Source organism: Ammospiza caudacuta, chromosome 8 (assembly GCF_027887145.1).
Source record: "Ammospiza caudacuta isolate bAmmCau1 chromosome 8, bAmmCau1.pri, whole genome shotgun sequence".
In the NCBI taxonomy this organism is placed as follows: domain Eukaryota; kingdom Metazoa; phylum Chordata; class Aves; order Passeriformes; family Passerellidae; genus Ammospiza; species Ammospiza caudacuta.
In genome coordinates this window covers 35,092,867-35,104,841 of record NC_080600.1, presented here as the reverse complement: position 1 = coordinate 35,104,841, position 11,975 = coordinate 35,092,867, and the positions used below count along the sequence as shown (strand labels likewise).

The 11,975-nt window shown below is 44.0% G+C and overlaps 1 protein-coding gene across 1 annotated transcript in view; it reads left to right on the top strand.

Moving 5' to 3' along the window:
• The first annotated feature begins 3,872 nt into the window (after positions 1 to 3,872).
• ESYT3 (extended synaptotagmin 3) overlaps positions 3,873 to 11,975 on the top strand; it is a 30,137-nt gene continuing 22,034 nt past the window's right edge. Inside the window, exons 1-4 of the mRNA XM_058809633.1 lie at positions 3,873 to 4,130; positions 9,890 to 9,931; positions 10,785 to 10,919; positions 11,412 to 11,488. Of these exons, the coding sequence (XP_058665616.1) occupies positions 3,873 to 4,130; positions 9,890 to 9,931; positions 10,785 to 10,919; positions 11,412 to 11,488 (512 nt within the window). The remainder of the gene's footprint in view (positions 4,131 to 9,889; positions 9,932 to 10,784; positions 10,920 to 11,411; positions 11,489 to 11,975) is intronic.

The window sequence follows — 11,975 nt, the reverse complement described above, 5'->3', positions numbered from 1 at the left end:
TACTCCCAGACTGGCTTTGCACATATTCCCAATGAAAGCCTTGCAGTCTTCTGCTTATAATTATTTTACACTGGAGAAGAGATCCATTATCTTTACCAGTCCAGACCATATTTATAGGTAATACCAGTTAGTCCTAGATTTGTAATTTTTATGACAATGTGATGATTCCCAAAACAGGACATATATACATAATTATTTGCATTACCAAATTACAAATGTCCAGCCAGAATAATATCCCTGGCTGAACAATGTAACTTAAATTTTTTTGAGTTGCCCAACTGATATTTAATTTCTGGACAGAAGCAGCCAGCTTTCCCTGGGGAATTGAACTCCAGATTTGCCTGAGCACAGACAGCAGGAGTAAATACAAGGCCTTTGCCCTATGATGGGCAGGGTCTGGATTTAGCTTTGCTTGAAGGGGTAAACAGTGCATGGATGGAGAGTATGAAAGCAGAGGAAGCTAAACAAAAATGCTTTGTGAAGTGACTGGGAGTGCCAAAAGAGCGAATAGCTTTGATCAGGCCTTGATACAGAAGTAATTCTGTTAACACAGGGAGTAAGGTTTTAGCCTTATGTAAGTGTTTTATATTTTGCTATGGAGGCACAGCAAAAAGACATACTGCACCTCTAACACTTGTTAACACTAAAGAGGGAATCTCACAGTGGCCACAAACCCTGAAGCCACAAAAATGTTAGAAAGTCATCTTCAATAAGCCCTTTGATATCTTGGTATGTGCTTTGGTTGATTCCTCAGGTTAGTTCCTTTGCATGTTCTCTGTAGTTAAAAAGCGTTGGCTGTTTTTCATAACTCCCCACCTTTAAAATGTGTTGCCTTAGTTACCATGGCCAGCTTCAGAGACAGCAAATTTAGTACTAATACATTTTCAAATCTCTGCAGTTTCTGTAAAATCTCTGTCATAATCAGCTACAAGATACACTTTTATCGTAGTTTAATAAGCATAGTGGTAATGCCTAATCAAGTTAAATAAGGAGAGAAGATTGTCACAGGCCAGAACAATGGCCTTGGGTCATTACCTTAGTGGCTGTCCTGTGAATATTAGGTGAAACAGCTTGTGGAGTTCCCCTGTAACTGGAAATAAGGTTGGCTTCAAGTGGCTAAAATGTCTGGTGCTTGGAAGCAACTGCTGCAGTCAATGTCATACTTTCCTCAGAAGGAAGTTGATAAGTCTTAAGTTGTCTTCTTGATTGGTGATTCAGTATTTCCTCTGGCACTTCAGAAAATCAGAGAAACTAATTAGTATTTTAAAGGTTATTTTTTAAAGGGTAGATATTTACTATCCATAATAAACAGAGTTAACAGGGGTCTCAAAGGCAGTTGATTTATCTTGGTCTCATCAGCACAGTATTTGGTTTGAGAACACCTCTCTGTGTAACCTGATGTGATAAAAGTAACTTTTCACCTTTACTCTTTTTCTTTTGTCCATCTTTTAAAATTTTAAGTAGGGTGAGCTAAGGTTTGATGAGATTTTATATTACATGTGTAGTTGTTTAAAGTTCCTAAAACCCCTTTAATTACAGAAAGATACTTCTCAAGCTAAGGAGTTGGCAGTAAAGGAGCAAGCAGTGCCTGAGAAAGTGTGGCTGTTTGCAAGCTCAGGGTCTTAGGGGACAGTGGAGGAAGGAACTTGGGAGTTCTGCTTTCATGGAAGCATCTCCTTTTCTAAAGAGCAGCTGTGAGCTGTGCTGCAGGACTGGAAGTGCTCTGTCATTTGTACAGAGAGAGTGCTTTTATTGTCCTTAAACCTCAGCCTAGGTTGTTGTGATAAGCTGTGCGAAGAATAAGAAACCAAAAACTGTGGGTTTATTTATTTATTTATTAAATTTAGTTTATTAAATTAGCTGGTATGTATTCCACTGCAGCCCCACTGTTTTTCCTGCTCAATAAACTGACACTTGTTGATGCTTCTAAACTGCATGGCTCTCTGAGTTTGAAATAAATATCTCAAATTCAGTAAGAGTAATAATATGAAGGAGGAAAACACTGAATCTACCTTTTATATCTTCTCCTAGTAGCAAAAGCAACCTTCCTAGTCTTCAAATCACTGAGTCCACTTTTTCTTAGAAGCTTCTGTTTTTCTGAAAGATGGGGCTGAATCTATCCTTGTGAAGCTTCACATGGCTGAAATTACTTAATGAATATGTTTGACAAAGCTTTAGATGATAGTGGGGAAAAATAAGCAGCATCAGTCCTTGGTCACAGCTAGGACAAAACCAGGTGGTTTTGTGCATGTAGATTTATATCCTGATGTTTGTAATTGTGCAAACTAACCACTGTGGGGTTTTTAATACCTAGTATAAGAGAGCAGGTACTACTTCAACTTCTGCCAGTTTCTGGACTTTCCTTCACAGCTTTACAAATAGAAATGCCCTCTGGGGTCAGCCCACTGGTCCACTTGCTCCCAGTGGTATTAGTGTTTAGTGGGGACATGAGCCCAGGCATTTCCTGCAGTCCTTTCCCCCCCAGCCTCCACAGCTGCTGTGTCTATGATGTTAGGGAATACACTGATGGGCCCTTTCCTTGAGAATGTACCTAATCCCTTTCTGAACCCTATTGATACCATCTGCCTTGCAAGTTCTAGAGATTTACTGCCCACTATGTACTGAAGTACTTCCTTAAGTGTGTTTTATAATGATTTATCTTTGCAACATCCCCAGGAAGAAGAGCATAGTCATCCTCATTTGACAGTAGGGAAAGATTAGGAGGGTTGTTTCAAAAGCACCTGTTAATAGATTAGAGTTTCTCTAATGTGAGGCATTTGAGTTTTCAGATGCCTGAACTGATTTCTAACCCAGAGCAGTCATGTGCAATGATTAACAAACAAATGAGGATCACTTGTGGTGTTGTTTGATTTATTGACTGACCCATAATTAAATACTAATTCCATAGCAAAGCAGAGACCAAACTTCATTCTCCCAGTTATGGTCAACTTCTTTTTCTTGGAGGTTTTTATCTGGCTCATCATTTGTTATCTTGTGCAGCCAGTATCAAAAGAAGGCCACAATAAAAGCTGGCATTATTCACTGATGTTCCAGACTTATCCACTGAACAAAGAGTGGCATTTGCCTGATCCAGGGGAAGCTGCAGTGGAAAACACAGTGTAGAACTGGACAATAACAGCCTGTCTGTTAAAGCATGTTTATAAAGGTATAGAATTAATATCGCTAGGGTGGAAAGCATCTCAAAGAGTATCTGAGAAAACATGTCTTACAAGGAAGGCTGAGGGAGTTGGGCTTACTGAGTCTAGAGGAGATTTAGGGGGGGACCTAGTAGCTCTCTACAATTACTTGACAGGAGGTTGTAGTGAGGTGGGGATCAGTCTCTTATACTGTGCCTGCATTGGGAAGCCTAGAGTACAATGGCCTCAAACCGAGGCAGGTGAGATTCAGATTATGTGTCAGAAAAAGATTTTCCCTGCGGTCTAGGGGTGAGTGCTAGACTGATGGTTGGACTTGTTGATCTCAAAGGTCTCTTCCAACTTTGATGATTCTGTGATTCGGGGATTCCATGATTATCAGTATTTCAGAATCTTAACTCCCACAACATCCCCATCAAAATCTCAAGAGGACGACAAGAAAGTGCCAAGGAAGAAGGCAAACAGCAGTGTCCAGAACCAACAGGTGGTGCGTGCCCCACATGGTTGCACATCCAGCCGTGACCATGGGTCACAGGGTGTCCGCAGCGCCGCCGGAGAGCCGAGCGCCCCGGGCCGGCCGTGAGGGCGGGGCGGCGGGGCGGGGCGGCGGCGGGGCCGGCCCGGGCGGGCGGAGGAGCCGCGGCGGCGGCGCGGGGGAGCGCACTCGGCAGGGGCCCCCCGGCTGCTCGGGCTGTGGCACCCGGCTCGGGCTGAGCCATGGCCCCGCGCCCCGCCGCGCTGCCGCGGCTGCTGCTCTGCTCCGCGGCGCGGGCGCTGCTGTGCCTCGGGCCCGCGTACCTGGCGGGGTACCTGGGGCTGAGCGGCAGCTGGCTGCTGCTGGCGCTGGCGCTCTGGCTCTGCTGGGGACTCAACCGGCGGGGGAAGCGCGACCGCCTGGCCGCCGCCTTCGCGCTGCTGGAGGACGAGCGGGAGGCGGTGTGCCGGGGCCTGGCCGCCCGGCACCTGCCCGCCTGGGTGAGTGAGTGAGGAGCGCGGCGCTGCCCGCGGAACCGGCGGCGCCGAGAGCGCGGTGTCCCGGAGCGAGCGGCCGAACGGGTGGCAGCGATGCCTTGGGCCGAGCAGTAGCGTCTTTGATTTTGAAGTCTTGCTCAGGAAAGCGAGGATTAAAGTAGGAGTTGTTTAGCCCAGGAGATGTGCTGCTGTAAGTGGGTATGTAAAACAGAGTGATGTATCGCCAGAGACACCTCCCTTCAAATACATGTTGTTGCATTGCAGGTATTTTGCTGTTGAAGATACTTATTTTAGTATACTTTATACCTTCCTCATCCACTAGGTTTTCTCCCCTTTAGTGTCATTTGAAAACAAACAAAAATATATAAAAATTGTATTTTCATCCTGCTAAAAACCCAAATATTTAATTTTAAGGAGTCATCTCTGGACGGTACGGAAGGCCAACCCCTGTTTGTTGTTCACATTTGTTTCTAGTCAGTCTACGTTTTAAAGTGAAGAAACTAGAATTTCTGCCTGCCATTTTACCCTGTGTCTTGGGTTATTTATTGGGCAGTTGTGGTTGGCTAATGGAAAGGATGATGAGGTGTTTAGATATTTTTTCTTTTATCATAATTTACTTAGCATTTAAAAATCTGTCAGTGACTGATAGGGAAATGCTTTTCTTGTAAAGGGTGTTGCATGGAGGCATTTATAGTCGGCAAACTTTTATATAGCCTACAGCACTTGGCTCTCCTTAATTCTGTGGGAAATTAAGGCAGCTGGCAGTTCTGAGGAGTGAGGCCAGGGTCTCCTGCCAGGGCTGATGCAGCTCCCTGCACATGTTCCCTCCCGCCAGGCACAGAAGTCTGTCTCTGAATGAGGTTTCTGCTTGTTTGTATTGACAGAGCATAAAAAAAAACCCAATTCAGGGCATTAATGAATGTGATGGTGTCAGCTCTTGCCCTGATGCTGCGAGAGCAGTGTTGTGTTTTATCCTCAAGTGCCCTGAATCATTGTAACCAGAAATTGAGCCTCTTAGTCACTGTTGAAAAATCAGGCTTGCCCCCACAGTGCACACAAATGCAAAAAGTTTCATTAGGTTTTGTGGCTGAAAGTTTCAGGCTTCATTAGTGTGGGAGCTGGTGGTCCATTATTGATTGCCCTGCACTGGGCCTTCACAAGGCTGCACAGAGAGCACTCTGTGCCCCAGCCCAGGAGAGGTTTGGGCAAATGGGGAGACTGCAGCAGAGGCCACTGGGATGGTCAGGGGCTGGAGCACCTGGGGTCTGACAATGCTGGGGGTGTTCAGTCTCCTTCAGGAAAAAGGAAGGTTTAAAGGGTCTCTCATTTCTATCTCCCACTGCCCAGCATGTGCTCACAGAGATGGTAGAGTCAGACTCTTCCCAGAGGTCTGATTTGTGAATTCTTGGCCCTTACTCCTGGAAGGCAGGATGTAGGACCTAATGATAAAGGGGCTGCACAGCGTGCTTTTAGTTTTTATCTATATTGCCTCTTCCTTTCCTTTTGTGTGTTGGTAACTTTTGTTCATCACTTGGGTGTTTGCTTCCACACTACTCTTGTCCTTGATGCTTTTTAACTTCCCGGTTTTCATTTTCCTTCCATCCCCATCCTCTATTGGATTTACTCCTTCTATGTGCCTGTCTTGGAGACTGATTCTCACCTGATATCTATTCAGTTTATTCTCCGTGGTGTTGTCTTTTTTTATCTTTTGTTTTTGCCTTTCAGTGTTCATGAACCTTCAGTTGGGAGCTCTAAAATTCTCTGCTGAGTTCTTCTCTCCTGTCACACAGAGGTGGCAGTAGCAATACAGTTCAAGGGGAGCATGGCTTGCCTTTGCAGTGTTGTAATCTTAGGAAAGGTTCTGAAGGTGTGAAATGATGGCAGTGTCTTGGGATTCATAAAGCTTTGTCTCTTCATGTGGACTGTTATAAAATGAGGGGAATCCATCCAGTGAAGAGTTAAGAGCAGTCATTGATCTTGCTGTCGGTTAAAAGTTGTTCTCCCTAGGAAATGGCTTCTTTGAATTGGCTCAAGTTCTGCTCAGTCCTGATATCAGTTGTTTGGAGATATACAGAATGCAGCCTTTCCTTTAGGGGGGATGCTGAGAGGGTTTCCCTAATCTACTCAACCATCTGTTTTGGGGTATTTGCAGGATTGTTTTGCAGCACCAGTTTCTTGGCTGAAACCAGCCAGTGAGTTTGGAGTAGACGCATTCCTGTGCTAGACAGTGTACGTGGGCAGGCTGTGCTTCCTCAGGAAACCAGGCTGGAACGCTGCTCATGGCAGGCACAGTCAGAACCATGGCTTGGAGAGTTGAGACCTTCTGACTTCAGCCTGTGCAGCCTTTAGCATGACTTCTGTACATGCAGGCAGTGCTCAGAGCAGAGCCAGCCAGGCTTCCTCTTCATTCCAGCTCCTGGGGTTGTGGTGACTGCTTGTGTTGCTTTTGCCACTGCTGCACATGGCAGAATCCAAGTATGCTGTGTTTCTTCCTATGTTAAACTCCTTTTACCAGGCAAAATACTACTAGGTACAGAACTGTCCTTTTAAAATGTTGCCTTTTAAGTCCTTGTTCATGCAAAAGCCCTGTTTACACTTATTTTTTTTCCCTCTTGTATGAATAGCTAAAAATCCTGACTTTTTGTAAAAAGAAACAAACAAAACACCAAAATCCACAACAAAACCCAAAACAACCAAACAACCAAGCAAAAAACCAAACCAGACCCTGATGGATAGATTGCTGTGTTGTATTTGAACAGAATGGGGCTGTTGTGTCTAACATGGGTTTGTTGTTGCTGTGATCCTTGCTGTGGCTTGCTGCAGGGCAAGGTGGAGTCATGCAGAATTTACACATTTTCTTTACTTGCTAGTAATTGCCCCTTACCTGGTGTTTTTGATCTTCAAAGCTCTTTTCAAATGCTAAGTAATTTTTACTGCATTCCTTAAACTTTGGCAAGAAGCATGCCTGCTTTTGTAGATGGGTAAAACTGATTCTGATAGTGGGACTTGCCCAAGGCTACAGGATTAAATCTTACCCTGTGTTAGTATTAATTTTGGCAGCTCTTGGTGTCTGGTTCTGGGATTAGTAGGAAGTGTTTTGGGCTCCTCCTACATGTGCTGTACTGATGACAAACTCGGGGCAAGACCTTGCTGGCAGGGCTGTCACCAGTAGCAAGGGCCAGAAGTGAGTCTGAAATCCAGAGCACATGGTTCAGAGGTATGGAACTGCAGATGATGATACATTAAATTCTTGGAGTAAATGGCTGGGTCAAGAAGAGAGCTTGGTGGTGTCACTGAGCTGAACTAGCCATGTGACATGCTAGCTAGCATGTGTATTATGGGGATACCCCATGGGTAGGAAAGGACTTGCTCAGAGCTTGTGTCTTACTACACAGCGGATAATGCACACCTGGAGACCGAGCTCTGCTTCCTCACAGAACTGCTCATTTAGTTCATCCCACTGAGTGGAGCAGAACTTTGGTGTTGAGAACCCACTGAAATTTGGTGGCCTGTCATAAAGGGCAGAAAGCTGGTTTCTGGTTTTCACTAGTAATGTAGTCAGCCAGTTTCTGTGGTGTTCTCTGCAAGAAGAGCCCATTTTGTGTCAGCCCAGGAGCTCCTGCTGGTCTTTGGTCCCAGCTTTGGAGCTCCAGCAGTGCCATTCCTTCCATCTGTCAGAGGAAACGGAGGCACCAAGTGCCTGGGTGGGACCTGGATTGCAGACACCTGAATGAAGGGGTGTCAGGTGGGGTGGAAATGTACCTGTACATTTGTGTATAAATGTCTGCTATCACAGCATCTAAGGTGTGACACAGCAGTGTGATTCATTGCAATTGCTTTGGAGGTTTGCTGTGGGCCATTGGTGGTTCAGGTGTCTGTGGTGCAAATAATGAATTCAATTTTACTTTTTCTAAAGATGGATCTAGCTACACCCTCATTCTCATAGTTTTTGCCTCTTTCCTGATGCCCCTTTGTGCTGTTTCAAGTCTCTAGGAGCCTTGCCTCTAGTGAATAATCCCAGACAACTGTAATGGTTTATAATGCCCCACATTTCTCCCCTGCACATATAAGCAGTGACTTTCTCACTGGGAAAGGGTAGCCTAACTGTTGTCCTGTTCCTTTGTTTTGGGTCACATCCCTCTCCTGTCTGTAAGGTGTTTTGAAGAACAAACTCACCATGCTGCTTCCATCCCTGCTCTGTCCTTCCTACATCTGATCCCAAGCTGTGGCCCAGGTGCTGCAGGGTGTTGGTGCTTGGCAATTACATTGGAGCTGAGAAGCCAGGATTTATGTGCCCTGATGGAGAGCCTTTAGGTGGAAAATGAAAGGCTGGCAGGTGAAGTGGAGGTCCCCTGATTCACATAATCTGCCTCACTGTAAAATGTCAGCAGCAGTTTGTCTGTGTTGATTGTCCCTTCTGGTGCTGAGTTCTCCCTTCATCATGCAAATAGACCTGTGCAGGCTGACATTTCCATGAACTTCTGTTGTCTTATTTAATGGAAAAGTTGCTATTTAGAGCATCAAAAGAAATTTCTTATAAAAAATATGGTAATATTACTTTGGGGCTTTTTAATGAGATCATTTGAAGCATGATTTGAGCAGGGAAAATGGGCTCTTCAATCATCTATAAAGCTGTGCTAAAAAACAGGCTACTATCCATTCCATCCAAACGTCTCTGAGCACCTCTCTGAAAGCTGATGAACAGTGAGGCTTTGCCTGAAAAGTGTAATTCACAGCTCTTGTAAGAGGAAGTATTGTCCTACCCAATTACTATTATCAGGCTAGATGATAGCCAGATTCCCTTTGTATTCAGGTGCTCTAATGTCCATTCTGAGAAGCTGCTGCAGTGTCCTTCCCTTCTGCAGTAACCTGCTGCCAGCTTGTAGCACCAGCTGCAAATACCACATCCATAGGCTTTCATGTGTGACTGTAGTAAGGTGATTGTAACTCTTCACTCAGCAGCTTCTTGCAGGGGTCTGAGAGATCATTTACTTGAGAGTGGTCTCATGCCCAGTTGTCCTGATGGTGATTAAGAAAGTCATCACTTCAGGGAACTTGTGGGGTTTTGTAATGGACATACACACTTCTTGTTGGCATTTGGTGTGTCCAACTTGAAAACATGATTTATAGGTGACTATTTCATTTTAATTTCTCCTTACCATCTTAAAAAGCTCTGAGAACTGAAAACACTGGACTGTTACACATGATAGTGTATGCTAACAGGCTTGAACTCTTACAGGGCTTCTTTTCCCTGAAGCCATTGGCACCATGTTGGTATTAGTGGAGAAATGCTGCCACAACCAAGACATTGAGTTTCCCAAGCAAGTTCTGAGTTTCCTGAAGTGTGGTGTCCTGGTTGAGGAGAGTGAGTACAGGAAACAGGTCCTGCACAGCTCATGGTCTTAAAGGGAAGTAGGTTCTCGTGGCTTCCCAAGGTATGACAAAGAGAAGGATGAGAAATCTAATGCTGCTTTACATCATGAGCAGGAAGTGACACTTGCTTTAATCATGTAAATGTGCCCAGAGGCATCCTGATACATCAGTGCACGTGGGTTCTTTGTCTTTTACTATTCTTTACTGGCTTCTTTGCATTTTACATTTTTTCAAGGAGGTAGTCAATTATAAAGGACGTATGTATGAAGGCAGAGGGATCTCGGCTTACTCTGACAATTGTTCCACACTCCATGCTATCTTTTGCATGTGCTGCAGTGTGCTCAAACAGATGGCACGTGGCACTCACTTTTATTTTCCTTTGCATCCAGGTTCACTTCCCTGATGTTGAACGAGTGGAGTGGCTGAACAAGGTGAGGAGCTCTGAACTCCAGCTGGTGAAGCCACCTGCTCCCATCCAAACTCTGTGGGACAAGTCTGAGAAAGTTATCAAATTACTACTAAATTAGCATAATTCAATTGTATTAGTGTCTATACTGAAGTATGGAGTCACTTGAGTGTGGGGTTGCCACTGAGGTTGAGAGCCAATGTGATCCTGGTTGATACAAGTTTGATAAATTCAACACTTCATTTTGAGACTAGAAGAAAATTAAACTGTTTGTGTGTATATATGGATACATACATGTGTATGTTATTATTATTTTAGCAAACTTAGTGGTATTCCTCCTACCAGAAAGGTTCCCAGAGAGCACTGAGGCCAATGCTTCCATCAGCAGATGTGGTCAACCTCTCAGAGGAAAACAGCAAAACAGCTGAACTTGCAAATTAGCATCTAGTGACTATCTTCTTTTTTGGTGTTTGTATTTTTGGGTTTTTTTGGTTTTTTTTTAAGCAAATTTTCTTTTTTATATAAAAGCTCATCTCAGTCCTCTAAATAAACCTAACTCCAGGGAACATTGTGACACTTTAGAGTAATTAGGGATTATTGTACTTAAGAGATTTGACCGTGGGCTTCATTGGCTCCTGTGGTTAGAAGCAGCCTCCATGGTACTGAAAATTTACTCTTCAGTCCCTGAAACAAATTCCATTTCTAAGGAACAGAGATGGATCCTTCCATAAGGATGACTTAAGTGCACAAAGTTGACTTGGTATTTTAAAAGGACAGGTATCAATAGCCAGGGTTCTGTAATGGGTGTGTTTGTTTCTCAGCAAAAGCTGTCTTACTCAAAGACTCTTCAATGTGTTCCTGCTTTCACCCTCCTTTAGGTCCTTGTACAGGCTTGGCCATACTTTGGAACAATCATGGAAAAAACATTTAAAGAAGTTCTTGAGCCAAAAATCAGAGCAAAGAGTGTACATCTGAAAACATGCACCTTTACCAAGATCCACTTTGGCGAGAAGGTAGTGGGAGTCTTTTGTAACTCTTGTGGTTCTTTTTTGAAAAGTTCACGTGTAAAGGGAGTGAGATGTTCAACTCTGTAATAACTTTGCTCCCTCCTCATGTTCACTTGAGCATCTTCACCATGAGGGAAAGATCGTACAGGAAAGATACACATCTCTTCCCACTTGCTGTCAGCATCCTGGTACTGGAGATGGAAAAAAAGGACTATATCTGTATCTAGTTCTGTTGTAGCCTTGCAACAGAAGTTTTCAGTGCTCTCTAAGGCTTGCAGGATGGCCTAGGGCTACTGCCCTGTGTTTGAGGACTGTCAAGGCCATTCTGTCTTTAAAGAAAAAAACACCTGAAGTGATATATTAATATTTTGCATGCAGTTTTGCAAAGTATTTAATTAATGCTTCTGTACTCAAATTCATCAAAGTGAGTAGGACTTTTCACTTATGCTTAGCTTGATAGATGTTGACTATGTTGTATCTTGTTTGTCTCTATTTCAGTGCCCTAGAATTAATGGAATAAAAGCCTACACCAAAGAAATTGATAGAAGACAAGTTACCCTGGACCTGCAGATCTGGTAATATTGCATCATTGATTCTGTAGATGGTTCTTAACTTACTGCCTGTGCATGTGTCATGCTGGACTGGGCATGGTGTACTAAGATTAGCCTAGAATGATGTGAGATAATCTGTCTCCCAGCTGGGTGTCCTCAGTGGTTACAGGAGTGAAATGTGCATCAGCCTGTAGACCAGAAATGACCTGCACAGCTCTAAGTGTTACCTCTGGCCCATCAGGGCTGCCATGGATATAAGAACTTGTCCCTTGGCTTTGCCATGGATGGCAGTGAGAACCCAAGTTTTCAAACTGTGTTTCTTCTTCTCAGGAAAGCTCTCAGGTCTGGAGATGCTCGGTCTATCTTGCCCTCTGTGGTTTCTCATTAGTCCAACCTCTCCAGTTCTTCCAGAACTACTTGCACTATTTATTTTTTAATTCCTTCCTCTAGATTAATCTTCTGTTTCAGTCATTTGTTCTATGTGCCATCCAACACATTTGCTTTTTTGATT